This window comes from Prionailurus bengalensis, chromosome D3 (genome assembly GCF_016509475.1).
Source record: "Prionailurus bengalensis isolate Pbe53 chromosome D3, Fcat_Pben_1.1_paternal_pri, whole genome shotgun sequence".
NCBI classification, from domain to species: Eukaryota; Metazoa; Chordata; class Mammalia; order Carnivora; family Felidae; genus Prionailurus; species Prionailurus bengalensis.
The window spans coordinates 72,313,121-72,328,090 of NC_057356.1; the positions used below are offsets into that span (position 1 = coordinate 72,313,121).

Consider the following 14,970-nt stretch of genomic DNA (forward strand, 5'->3'; position numbering starts at 1 on the left):
CACGTTTGCCCATTTGATCCTCAGATAAGGCAGGTATGATAGTTTCCATTTTATAGATCTCCATGCCTTGCTCTGTTCAGAAAATCTAAAAAACATTGCCTAAGAAGCCACACAACTAGTAAATATTAGAAGAAAGATTTAAATGCAAGGTTTCTAGTCCAGCGATCTTGTTACTGTACCATACAAAATAAAAGATATTTCCTAAAAGAGGCACATGGGAAGCACTGCGGGAGTTCAGATGAGAGAATTAAAACATTTTCATGAGCATCATTCAGTTTAATCCTCACAATGACCCTGTGAGGTAGGCAGATAAGGGACCAGGGACCGGCATCTTCGTTTTGCAAATGAAGTAGGGAAGACTCCAAGATAGCCCCTGACTTGCTCAAGGTCACACACCCATTCTGTGGCAGAACAAAGGCTGGACTGGGTCTTCCAACTTGCAGACCTGTATGGTTTACATTGCTTTATGCTGCCTCAGAAAACCTCTGCTCACCGCTCAGGATTAGAGGCCACCTTTTCATGATTGACACAGAGGATTCATTTTAGAATTCATCGTGCATTACATTCTCACCGTGGCGTTTATGTATTCTTTCCCTGCTCCCCAGTGCTGACGACTGTGCAGCTGATGAAACTGCTTATGAAGGGAGGGTGCTGTGAAGGAAAGACAGCAAGACTCAGATTCCAAAGCTCCGTGTTCTGGTCCTGGCCTAAAGGCTGGCAAAGTTAGTCCCCCTTTCACTCTGCTTCTCTGTAAAATGTAAAACCCTGCCCTTTCTACGTCAAAATGTTCTGAGATCATTGAATAAGAGAATGGTGATTTAATTCCTCCAATGGACTTAGGATTACTGAAAAATAAAACATGCTCTGTATAAATGCCATATACAAATGAATGACCCTTTATTCACTTGTGAGTTGCCTGTGTGTCCAGCTCCGTGTTGGGAAGAATAGAGAAGCCAACAGTCTTTTTGGAGGCAGGTTAGCAACGTTGAGAGGATTGTTCCATTGAAGCATATATAACTGCACACTGAATTAAGAGCCTGAAGGAAAGGAATGTGCTTTATGAGAGATGGAAAGCGCATGGTGTCTATGCCATGGTCAGATCTGTATTTTGGAAAGATGGCTATTGCTGCAGAGTGGAAGTTAGACCAATGTGGTCAGCCGAGTGGATGTCAGAAAGCCACTGAGGCTATAGCTGAAGTCCAGGCAGTAAATGATGGTGGATCAAACTGAGGCTGGATCACTAGAGATGAAGCAATAGAAACATGTCATTCTAGAGATATTTAGGAAGTGAAATTGATAGGAGCAGGTGACAGATTGACATTCATGGTGAGACAACAGATGTGTTCAAGGACAGTTCCTAGTTTTCTGGCTTATTTAAATGGAAGGATGGGAGGGTAACTCGCTGACATTAGGATGCCGGAAAAGACCCAGATTTGAAAACGCGGATGATAAATTCAGCTTCAGATGTGTTGGTTTTTACGTACATTCAAGTGGTTATGTCAAGTAGAGCCTTCAGAAGAAGGAAACTGGCTGGAGCTCAGAGAAGAAGTTTGGGCCAGAAACATGTATCTGTGTCAGGAATTTGTCAGCATATGGATGAAGACTGAAGCTAGAAAAGGAGAAATGGGTCCTCCCTCCACCCCAAAGAGAAATAAAACCAAGAAGAGGTCTCAGAACTGAGTCATATTTATTAAGGGGCAGAGGCTGAAACTAAACAAAATAAACAACTTGAAACAAAAAGCTTTTTTTTCCATGAAAAGATAGTTGTTGTTGTTGTTGTTGTTTTATGTTTTGTTGCAGCAGCTATTTGTTATGTAACTAGTGTCTTGGGCACGTAGTAAACACTGAAACAGAGATATATTAAAGTAAACTTTCCACAAGTCTGTTCCTTGTACTATGCTGTTTAAAAATTCAACCAGAAACAGAATTCTTAGCCAAAGTTTAGTCAAAACTCCCTCTGACCCAATAGATGATCTCCATTTTCCATTATGCTTTATCTGGTGGTAAGTCATCTCTGAAACTGCTTTTCCTTCAAGATAGCACTTGATTCCAAACTCTCTGGTTCTGGAATCATAAGGAGTATAGCATTGGGTAACTGCTGCTGCTATTGCTCTGAGCCCTATTCTAGTAAACACCATATTTCAGTTTTGAAATCTTCTCATCATTGTACCATTCTTGTCCTCACTAAAGAAATGAACGTGAAAATGGAATGGATAAAAAGGGGTTGCTAAAAATCTTTCCATTAGAAATAGCATAGTTCCTTCCCTATAAATCACCATTAGTGTAACTCATCCCCTTGAAGCAACTAATTAGGTGCCTGATACCTCAAGACAGCATTGTTTGCTCACCTCACACCTGTAACTAAATGTTAACACCCTGGTGCACTTGGGCGAGACAATATATGTACACTAATATGTACACTAAGGACATGTTATATGTACACTAAGGACATGTTATAAATGATCCAGTAAGAAACAGTGTTATGTTTAAATTGCACTTACTTCTGAAATGTAAATGCGGAAGTGCTGAATGCAATGAAAACACACACACACACACACACACACACACACAATTTTTTATTCCCAACAAAGAATATTAGATTAGAAAGTCCCCTTTCAGTAGATCCCGCCCTGTTTTCAAATAATGAAAACAAGAACTAGGAAGGTGAGGTGGCATGCCAAAGGCCACACAACTAAGTTGAGGTGGAAAAATGGAATTGAATCCAGCTCTCTAAACATTCTGGAGATCACACTGTGTGGGAATGTTATGCAGTTATTCTATTAATTTTTTACATTTATTTATGAATTCATTTAAAAATTTGTGAGCCCCAGCAGCATAGCTAGTTTTTAGTGGGTATATATGCTGAGTGCCAACAAAATGTGAATGGAATGTGGCTTCTCTTCTAAAGTAATTCACAAATGAGTTGAAGACAGGCATGTCTATTAATACCATGTGATATGTGCTACAATAGATCTATAAACCAAGATCAGCAAAAGCATGAAAGGGAGAGATTTAATGCTTCTGGAATCGGAGGACATGATGGTAGGAAATGTCTAGCAAGTGATTTCCTTTGAATTGGATTTGAAGAATGAACAAGCTTTTACCAAAGTGACAAGGAACTATGAGTCAGGAGAATATAACTCCAGAATAAATGAAACTAAACTAAACTAAACTAAACTAAACTAAAAACTAATGAAAGGCAGAATGGCAATAGCCGGGGAAGCAGAGATGGCTATGGTGTTGTAGAGCCTGGTCACTCATTGTAGGTAAGTGTGAAAAGGTTTGGGCCACATCTTGAAGGTCTTTGGATCTTGCCACAAGGAGTTGAGATGTATTAGCCATAAAATGGCAGCCAGCACAATGTTTGGGGCATGGAGTTGAGAGATTACATTTGTTAGAAGAGTATCTCTTATCAATGGAAAGAAGGAAAGGGGAAAACTAATGACAAAAAAAAAAAAAAAAAAAAAAAAAAAAAAAAAAGGAAAAGCTATTACACTGTAATACATTGTAAGTACAAACCAGAGAAGGAATTGGCTTCAGGCTCAGGAGAATACAGCCTAACCAGAGTTATGTCTTTAAAAAAAATTTTTTAATGTTTATTATTTATTTTTGAGAGAGACAGAGACAGCACAAGCGGGAGAGGCACGGAAAGAGAGGGAGACAGAGAATCCGAAGCAGGGTCTGGGCTCTGAGCTGTCAGTACAGAGCTCAATGTGGGGCTCAATCTTATGAACTGTGACATCATGACCTGAGGCAAAGTCAGATGCTTAGCTGTCTGAGCCACCCAGGTGCCCCCAGAGTTAGGTCTTAATGCAACTTGTGCAAATACCATCTTGGACTTCATGGCTCACAATGTGTCAGCACCCAAGACTTAGCCATCTGATTTCTGAAAAGCAGCAGCATTGTCGCTATTAGGTCAAAGTGTGTGCTTTTAGAACATCGCAGTTATTTCCTAAGAAACCTCCACCTGGTAACCCAAAGCACCTAAAAGTAGAATTTACAGGAAAGAAATGTCTCCTATTTGTGAACTCTTCTTGGCCTCCATATAAAAGAGGAGGGCAAGTTGCCTATAGTTGTTTCAGCCAGCATGAGGAGACAGACTTTTTATATTTATATTTGGTGTGATTTTTCACTGAATGAATTTATAGTGAATGAATTCTAGAAGGCACAAGTGACTTGTTCCCTTTACTTCAGCCAACTGATCTTGAACCTGCCTGAGCTCCGCACTGCCAACTCAGAGTCAGGTGGAACGGAAGTGAAGGAATGAAACTTTGTCAATAATACAGCTGATGCCACAGCCATGAATCTGAGCTCTGTGGATCTGAAGGGCAGTTACGTCTTTAGAGTCATAGGAGAGAACTTCACCAAGAGACAGCTGGTCTGAGCCCCTGCTACTTTCCCGAAGATAGTTGGTACAGTGACAGGCATAACACCCCAAACACAATAGTTGGGTAAACTCCTAACATCTATTATTCTTTGTTCTTCAATACCTAGTTGGTTTATTTGCCCATTCACAGAGGAATGTGGACCAGAGTGATCAGACAGAAAATTGTAATTGCCAACTGGTCCAACGTGGAGACTCTGGAGAGTGTAACTACTTCAGGTGGCTCGCATTGGCTTATTGTGAGACCAGAGACCAGTAATAAATGGCCCTTCCAAACTCAAGAGTTTTACTTACTTGTTGGGAATGATTTGTGGTATTTTATTTTTCAACTATTAAAGCATGAAAGGAATGATCAAAAGTGCCTGAAAGTCTCTGGGGCTTACAACTGAACCAATCTGTGAGGGACAACAGGCAGGAAATACCAGGTTCCCAGAATACATTTGTCTGCCTTCAGCAGTTTGAAGTCCCTCCACTAGGGCCCAAGGAACCACCAGAGCAGCCTGGCAACACAGGCCAGACACCAGCAGTGTGGACATCACATTTCACAGGGCTCTGTTGTGAATTTAGGGAACACCAATTCCTTCTCAGTGTGCTGTCCGTGAAGCCTACACCTTTTAAAGGTAATACTATTTTTTTTTAATGTTTGCTTCTTTTTGAGAGAGAGAGACAGACAGACAGAGTGTGAGTGGGGGAGGGGCAGAGAGAGAGGGAGACACAGAATCTGAAGCGGGCTCCAGGCTCCGAGCTGTCAGCACAGAGCCTGGCGCGGGGCTGGAACCCAGGAACCCTGAGATCATGACCTGAGCCAAAGTCGGACGCTTAACCGACTAGGCCACCCAGGCGCCCCTATAATACTATTTTCATTATCAGAATTTGTTCAGTACCCCTAGTTATGACCACCTTTAAAATTTAACTTATCTCAGAAAACAAAATTAACTTTACAGTAAGTATTTTAAAAGTGTTTTTTTTTTTTTTTTGAGGGAGGTGGTGGGGTGGGGGCGGGGGGAGCAAGCCCATACAGTTCAGTGAAACCCATTTATGTATTTTTTTTCTTCTGGATTGTACCTCTTATTAATTTCTCTTCTCAGATTCTAGTTCTGAATACTTTGTGGAAAAGTCCTCTTCTTGGACTCAAGAGTACTTATTTCCTATGAGATTATGGTGGCATTTTGTTATAATAATAAAAATAACAGCAATTACTATCATGGATGTGAGACTTCATGTTGACGACCAGGCACATGCCTACTGCTTTATGTGGTTCCAGCATCTCATTCAATTCTCTAGAAACCCTATGAGGTAAACATTTTTATGGCACCAATTAGCACTTGAGGACTCAGGCTCAGCTAAACTGAGAGAGCCGAAAGAACAACCCCAGACTTAAGAATGATGAAGCCACTCCAGTCTAAAAAATATTTTCATTGTGACCTCACTTTGATTACAAGAGCAGATTTCTGAAAAGTGGCACATAAATTGAAGTGTTTCGATTAAATCATTATTAAACCATTAAGCATGTACATTGAATGGGTGCCTGGGTGGCTCAGTCGGTTAAGCATCTGACTTCAATTCAGCTCAGGTCACGATTTCACACTTTGTGGGTTTGAGCCCCACATCAAGCTCTGTGCTGACAGCTCCGAGCCTGCAGCCTGCTTCGGATTCTGTGTCTCCCTCTCTCTCTAGCCCTCCCACTCATGCTCTGTCTCTCTCTCAAAAATGAATAAACATTAAAAAAGTTAGAAAAAGAGTGTACATTGAAGAAACTGGTCAACCAGTTTCTAGCACTGGTCAACCCAGGGCAGTGCTAGCATGTGGTTAGAGTAGGGGGGTAGAGTTGTGTTGAAGTTATTTGTGGAGAAAGCACCCTTTATTTGCTTAAATTGTATTTTTTCTCCAGATTGCTACCATAGAAATATTTTCTAAAGATGCTTTATTCACACTTTGTATAATATTGAGTATACTTAACGAGTATACTTTTCTTCATGACTGTTATTAATTTGGGATACTTTTTCAAGGCTGATACAGATTATGGGAGCCTAAAACTCTTCTCTTCATAATAAAAACCAGCATCCACTTTTATATGTGAGTGATGATCTTTGACATTCTTACGTGCCCAGATTTTCTTGCCTCTTTTTCCTTTGAAGAATGTCTGTTCAAGAGATTATGCCAGCATGTCCCGGAACACAGATCTTTCTGCTGAATTCTTTAGTAGTATCAGAATAAAGTTGATTATGAAAGCCATTTTTCCTTATAGATACCCAAGAAGTTTGGTATGCAAATCTGACATTCATGACAACAATGTTACTTGGATTCTAGGAAACATATCACAGCAGTTGACAGATTCATCTCACAGTGGTTTCTGAATGCCTAGTATCCCTTCTCCTTGATGGCCTTATATCTTCTACCCAAAGGGCCCATGATCCAAATAAGCCCCTCGTTTCCCCACAGTTGTTAAATGATATCAATACTGGTTTAAAGGATGAATCCCCAGCTTTCATTTTTAACTCTGCTATCTACTAACTGTAAGCCCTTTGGAAATAAAAACAAAACAAAACACTATTTTTCCAAATTACACTTTTGCATCTGTATAATGATAAAATCATACTATCTATATAAAAGAGCTGCATGAGGCAATGTATCTAAAAGTTCTGCTAAAGAAAACTAAATAAGATGCAAAAATCCATATATCCACAAGGCATATGTTCTGATTGTAAGGGTTTTCTTTTATAAAGCAACTTGTTGGCCTACATAATCTTAGGTGGGTAGAAGAGAGTAGTGTGATACATGGTATGTAGGAGCATTATCTGATGTCTTAGCCTTACCTACTTTCTGTTACTATTGAAATCCACCCAGCTCCCTCCCCTCCTATAAGTCACACTTCAGCCTTTCAGCAACTTAACACAGCACTCCTAAAGGAATACCTAAACCTTAGGCTATATGTAGATTCATACAGGGTGTTTGTTTTTTATTGTGGTAAATATACATAATATATTTATAGGTTTAACCATTTTTAAGTATGGAGTTCTGAGGCATTAAGTACATTCATAATGTATTAGCATTATCACCACCCTCTATCTCCAGAGCTTTTTCATCTTCCTCAACTGAAACTCTCTACCCATTAAATAACTTCCTCTTCCTCTCTCCCCATACACCCTGGTAACCACTCTGGGTACATATTTTAATTATTAGCAGTCATGGATAAAATAACACTACCTACTATAATGAACAAGCCCTAATATTTATAATGGTTCAAAACTGTTTGACTCTATAAAGTAGAAAAAGGATGTTCCTGATTGACAAGCAGTTCTCCCAGCTCTTCTCCAGAATTCTTGCAAATCTGGACTGCTCCATCATCCATATATGGCTCCCAAGGTTCCCATGCTTGACTACCCCAGGCCCACAGGTGAAGGAAGAGAACACAGAGGTGACCACATGTGCAGTTTTTCTAGGCCAGACCTAGAATCAGCACATGTTGTGTAACCTCAAACTCACTGGGTATGCTCGGTCACATGACCTTGTCTCGCTCCCACAGGGGCTGGGAAATACAGGCAAGCACATGAAGAAGAAATGAGTTTGAGGATGAACCAGCCAGTCTCTGCTATATCAGTCAAATTAAGATTGTATACATGCTCAAGAATCACCATTAATTCCCTTAGAACTTTGTGGGTTTTTTTTCTCTTTGGAGACCTAATTTGCCCTGACAGACATTTTAAATATTTCCCCAAACATAATAAAACCCCATGGCAAAATTAAAATGCACATATAATTCCATTGAAATGCAAGAGACAGTATCTAGAAATAGAAGCCTTAAGTATCAGTTGAGTAGGGACACCTGGGTGGGATGCTCAGTAGGTTGAGCATCAGACTCTTGGTTTTGGCTCAGGTCATGATCCCAGGGCTGTGGAATCGAGCCCTGCATTGGGCTCTGCACTGAGCATGGAGCTTGCTTAGGATTCTCTCCCTCTGCCCTTCTCCCCTACTTATTCACGTTCTCTCTCTCACTCTGTCTTTTAAAAAAAAAAAAAAAAAAGGAGGAGGAGGAGGAAACTGTTGTCTAGTTTAGGAGTTTCTTCTTCACCTGTCAGTAAATTATAAGAGACCAACGAGGATACAAATGTCTACAATAATGTGTGTTCTTAAAGAATACTTTAGTAGTTATTGTTTCTTGTATGTTAGCATCTATATTCATAGGGCTTGTAAATTATAAGGAGGAAGAGGAGGAGAAGGAGAAGGAGGAAACCGTTGTCTAGTTTAGAAGGAGTTCCTTCTTCACCTGTCAGTAAATTATAAGAGACCACTGAGGATACAAATGGTCTACAATAATGTGTGTTCTTAAAGAATACTTTAGTAGTTATTGTTTCTTATATGTTAGCATCTATATTCTTAGGGCTTGTCCTCTCTTAATATGTACTACACCTTGCACCATGATCAGATTAATTCATTTGTCTGGAATCACTGAGGCAGTTTTTGATTGGGAAATGAATTGGACACACATAGATGTGGCTTGATGAACAAGGCAAGTAGACACGTTGCAATTTCTCCTCACGTAGAAAGGAATCTACCCTCCTTCACTAATTGCACTTAACGTAACCACAGGAACTCAAGCTCCATGCACATCAACACTTAGCATCTGCCTTTTCCTTTCATACAATGAGAGAAAATGCATAAATGCATTTGTTGGCAATACTGACAAAGACCGATTTGTGGAATAATTGAAACCTTGATTTCTGTCATTAGCCGGATGTTTACAAAATGCATCTTCCTGTCTACATTCCAGATGTTTCTTCTTATTTTAATAGCTCTTTGTCATGAGTTGTGAATTCTAAATTGTAAAATGTCAAGGGAAAAGACTTTAGTTTGCAAGTTTCATGGGAATGGCATAAACTTGAACTCCCCCAGAACCCTGTAATATTTATTTGTAGGCCCTTCCAATCTATTTCCCATAGTAAGCCAGAGGCCTTGATTTACAGCAGAGTCAACACTAAATGAGAAAGCAGACTTCGGTCCACCTCACTGCTTTGGCACATTAAGTAAATGTTTGGCTAAAAGTACTCATGTTAAAATAATCTTTCCCTGAAACTTTTATTTCCCAGGGAACGAGCATTGAATACATCCCAGCCTGGGTCCCTTCAGCTTACTGTGGGAAACCTGAAGCCAGAAGCCATGTATACCTTCCGAGTTGTGGCCTACAATGAGTGGGGACCAGGAGAGAGTTCTCAACCCATCAAAGTGGCCACTCAGCCAGAGTGTGAGTATGAAAATAGAAGGGCACATTTAGAAACTATTTCTTCTTGCTGGCAATATCCTTGAATCCTGTCATAGAAATTTCTTAAGGTAACAAGATGGAAGGAATATTTCTGAAGCAACGCATTAAACTCAAGGATTTTTAAAGGTAAGATAACTTTTTAACAAAATGGCCTCCCCGTTTAGGCCATAACGGCAAATTGACAACTGTAAAGGCCTAATCCATCCACGCAATCTACATGTTCACTTCCTAAGTAAGTAACTGACTAACTCTGCCAGCCAGGCCTTTATCATCCACATTGGGTATCGGTCTCCTCCACTGATTTTTTATGGGGTTTTCCAAGTTTGTCTATCAAGAATGTAACATCAAAGGTGAAAGAACAACCATATAGGACTTCCAAATACAGGGACTTATCGAATAACTTAAACATGCACTGAATGCCCTTAAGGAGATTCCAAAAGCAAGCCACAGCTCAAGAAATAAAAAGAGATAATCACTATTGGGCAATCTCATGATCCTCTAACTAAAATCACTATATTAAACCACATCTTCACAAAGTAAAACAGTTGAATGTTCTTTGACCATGTTATAATTCACGGATTTCTACTTTTAAAATGGAATAGCTCCAAAGCTATACATTTGAAAGATGTCAATCTTATAAAATTTTGTGGTTTTTTTTCTATCAAACTTCTAACGTTATTTGGAAAGATTGATTACTGATGAGCAGTTTGCCAGCTTTATCTTGTTAAAATTTTTAAAAATTATAATCGAAAGTCTAAATGAAATGAATGACTACTTGTAACAAACTACATTATTTAGACATCTAGTTGTATCTACTCCTTTTTCTTTTCATTCATGATACTATTCCCTTTGGGTTCCTGTTCATTTTATTTTTAAAAAAACCTATGTTTCATTTTAGAATCATCTCACATGCTTTTGGAAGATGGTGAAGTAGAAATTAGAAATCTTTTAATTGATAAATATGAGGAAATAATCTTTGCATGTCAATTTTTGGGTGTTTTAAATTAGCATGTTGATGAAGAGGGAGCAGTAACCCTCTGATATGTAGTCTAGTGCTGGTTTCATGCTCTATACTTAGCAAAATCTACATTCTTCTTTTTTCTACTCAGACAAGGTCACAAAGACTAAATGTTAAGAAATTGGAATAAAAAATGTGTTAGTGGTTGGAGAGAGGGCTGAACTGTACAAATCTTAGAAATATTTGCCTCATAGAAATAAAATGCCAAACAGCATCTTTAAAGGCATAGTATGTACAGGTATCAGATAATGTGTAGGAAATACAGGCTCCAACACAGGATCCAGAAGCTACAGCAGGGCACTAAGCCACATTCCATGCAGTATGTTAGGTGACATCACTGGTTGTTATGCCCATAAATGAAGCCAGTTCTATCTCTAAGTATCTGTTCTTGAGAACATTTTTAGTGTTTGTATTTAAATCACTAAATAATGCCAACTTCCATTTCACAATGTCTATGTTTTAGTCATCAGTTTCTTTATTAACTTATTCTTTATAGATCATATATAAAGAGAATCAATATCTTTTATGAATATATGATATTTATAATCAACAAAGTTGAATAAAAACAAATTAGGTAAAAATATATATATATATATATGTACACACACACACATATATATATAATTTTTTTAAATGGTGCATGCCATGTTGTATGCAGACCAACAATTTACAAACTCATCAGAAACTCTCTAAAGGAAAACCTCATTTAATTTTGTAATTGTAGAACATAAATGTTAAAAGCTTATTTATTTTCGAAAGATCCAATTTCTCTGAATTATCTGAATTCTTTACTTCCTAATCTTAATGATATCCTAAGAATTTGTTTTAGTGTACATTTCAAGGCTGACTGGCCATGATTATATTATGTTTCTGATAAAAACCATAGGGAGACAGCCTTGTTTTTTTAAGACTGAGCAACATTATTTTTTCTTCTATCAATTCCATTGTTTCTAAGTATCCAACTAAAAATATCAATTTATAGAGTTTTATTTTTAACTTACTTTCTCTTATGCCAACTTTTCAAAGCCAAGGAACAAGAAAGTATTTTTCATTTGACCCTGACTCATTTCATGAAAATACTACTAATTATATAATATTTTCTACCATATTTAGTATCATTAATAAAAAGAAAATCAGACAGTGATTATTTGTATCACACATATGGCCTTAGCTTATAAAACAAAAACAGTAACATAATTCAATTTATAAATATGTTTAATGAACATCTGCTATGTTCCTAATACTGTTTCCTGCCATCTGAAGCATGTTAGAAAAGCATATGTGTGTAATGAAATAATAGCACTTATGGATTTCAGAAGATTCTTAAGGAGGCAAATATTCCAAATGTGTAACAATAACAAAACAAAGTAAGGGAACTTGTAGGAAGTTGTTAAGTGAAATATTACCATTTCAATCATGGGTTTGCATGTGGGCCCATTACCTGGGTTGGTTGAGGCATAGTGTCTAATTATTTTTGTATTTTTAAATTACATCATGCCTGCTTCCTCAAGCAAGTGTTGTATTTCAAAGACAGCTGCCTTAGCCCTTTTGTATGTCTTCCATTCCTCCTCATTCAGTAAGTAGTCTGAGAATTTGTGCAGAGGACCTTATGTGTGCTGGTTTCAGTAAGCATTTACTTTGCTTAGAAATTAGCATAAATGATGATAAAACTAAATGCCTGACTGAATAAAGTATGTTGCTTGTTAGAACTGTTGTCTGATATAAGTGATCTTTTCCCCAGAAAATGAAATATAGAATCTTTCTGCTTTGGTAACATGAAGGAGCTTAGAATTTTTTCACCAAGGGCATAATAATGACCTTAGAATTCTAACCATGTGTTGGCCTTTAATAACAGCATCATTATTAAATCACTTCTGTTCTTACTGCTGCATGGAGTAAGAATTCTTTCCTTTACAGGCCATTGTTTACTTGAATGGGGGTGGGGAGTGCCCTGATTCTGTTTTGTTGAGAATTGCCTTAGATAATTCCCCTCTTACTTAGTAGATACATAGATAAGAATAAATCAGGCTAGATAAACAGTACATTCAGAATATCCTTTAGATGTACAAAACAGTTAGCCAACTCCTTCAACTCATTTACATTAAGAATACTGTGTAGCTCACTTGCTGTCTCTATTACAGACATTAGAATAAATAAATTATGTTATCATGACTAATAGGTACTATATGTGTATTTTATCTTCTGTTGTTAACACAAAATGCCATTTTGGCAATTTAAAAATATGTCTAGGATAAGGAACACTTCATCTTCTTCAAGCCTGCTTGATAGTCTACCAATTGCTGAGGAAGATGGAACATTCTAGAGATCCTGTGCTTCATTTCCTCTCCTCTCTTCTCTTATTTCTCCTTTGTCTCTCTCCTTTCCTCCCCTTCTAGTCCCACACCCCCCCCCCTCCTCAGCTTATGAGCCTACTGTTATTTCTTTAGAGGAAGTTCAAAGGCTGATTTTATTATTTGGCTAAAATTCAGAATTTAGAGGCAAGGGAGGTGGGCAATTCTATCATTATTACTTTCCCTGACAAAATGATCTCATCTTTTGAAAATGGGCTTCATCTGGGTATGCATTTGGTTGCTCCTTTTATCACTGTTTTTCCAAATATGATGTAGTAATTGTACACTAAAATTACATAGCTTTTATACAAATTGAATTTCAAGTTTTCCATAATATTTGAAAATATTAACTCTATTATGAAAACCATATTCTCAAGGAATAAACACTAATGGAAAATATGTCTGAAATATAAATCAGCCAGCAACTGTTTCAAAACTGCATACATTTTGTAGTAATCATTTAAAGAGATCAACAGCCCCAGATCCAGTTTATGAAATAATCACCCAGAATAGAAAAGCTTGATTTAAAGGAAGGTTTATGTCCCCTGATTATATCTTCCTTTTGCTAAACCCTTGCTTCTTCCCCCTGCCTTTATGGTGTGTAATTTCTCCACTGTATTATCAGCTGGATTTAAGTCCCTGCCTGCTTAAGACTTGTCTAATCTTTTCATACCACATGTGGAGAGTTTTTGAATTATTATTTGGGGTCCTTTAAGATGCTGTTAAGGCAGTTTAATCGTGAAGAATGTTAAAATGGACCACATACTGGCCTAGGGCTTCAGTTAGAATGGGAAGCCTATTTGCTAGACCACAACCCAATTATCCACAAAACCCTTTTATATTTGAGTTGTGTTGGAATTCTTAGTCCATTATATTTATACTGAAAAGATGAGTGAAATCCACCCACCCCCCAGGTTGAGTCACTTTAGAATATATTATCCAGAAGCATAGGAATATTTTCTTTTTTCCCTCCTTCCATGGATATTCATTCATTTATTGACTCATTCATTCATTCATTCATTCATTCGAATAGGGCTCTACTTGTACAGTTGTTATGAGGGAAATGAGAAATTTCTGAACATCATTTGTTCAATATTAGGACCTGAATCCTAGGACAAGTTTCTTAATCCTTGAGACCTCAGTTTCCCTAACTATAAATTGAAGATATGATTTATTCCTCTTCTTTCTAGAAGAAATGTGATAACATATGAGAAGCTCCTGAGTCTTCCCTGGCATCAAGTAGACAGTCAATAGAGAGAAACTCCCTGCCCCTGACAGGATCAAATGGAAACATAATCCCAACTGCCCTGCACTTAACAAACAAAGTGGGACACTCAGTAGGTAATAAAGTTCATATAATACCTTTTTGATAGTTTGGAACTAGCTTGATTATTATACAAATCAGCCATTTATATATTTTATTACTTTTCCCCTAATTATTATCTGCCTATAATTTATCAGGCCATTATAGACTAGGTTGTCATCTCTTCTTGCCTAATGTATATCTTTGTATCCCTAACTGAACTTTGAGGCCTATTACCAGAAAACATACCATCATCCCATTAAATGTGTCACAACATTGCCGTCTTATGAATAACTGGTTACTTAAAATTTGCTGGTAAAATCTGAGCCATACTTATTATATGGCCAAGGTATTAAATTCCAATTATATTTTTACTTCATCATGATTCTGTAAATTAAGAAAATCAAGTAAATCATAGTTCTGTCTAGCTCATTTATTTTATAACTCGAGCTGCTTTTCAATTATTAACTGTACTGCATGGTGATTTGAGTGAATATTTGGGATGACTCTGGTGGCAAAGTTGACCATGAACCAATGAACAATGCATGGTCATGTGCATGACTGTAGGTTAATCATGGAAAGAAATAATGATAAGCATTGACATTCCATCTTTTTTTGGTAGCATACAAATGCTGATGCAATTTAAAAGTCTCT

At 37.6% G+C, this 14,970-nt stretch overlaps 1 protein-coding gene across 4 annotated transcripts in view; it reads left to right on the forward strand.

The window, feature by feature from the left end:
• The window catches only part of DCC (DCC netrin 1 receptor), a 1,143,392-nt gene that overhangs the window by 809,178 nt on the left and 319,244 nt on the right, over window positions 1-14,970 (forward strand). For all 4 annotated transcript variants that reach the window (XM_043558863.1, XM_043558864.1, XM_043558865.1 and 1 more), the window contains exon 9: window positions 9,472-9,626. In XM_043558863.1, the coding sequence (XP_043414798.1) occupies window positions 9,472-9,626 (155 nt within the window). The remainder of the gene's footprint in view (window positions 1-9,471; window positions 9,627-14,970) is intronic.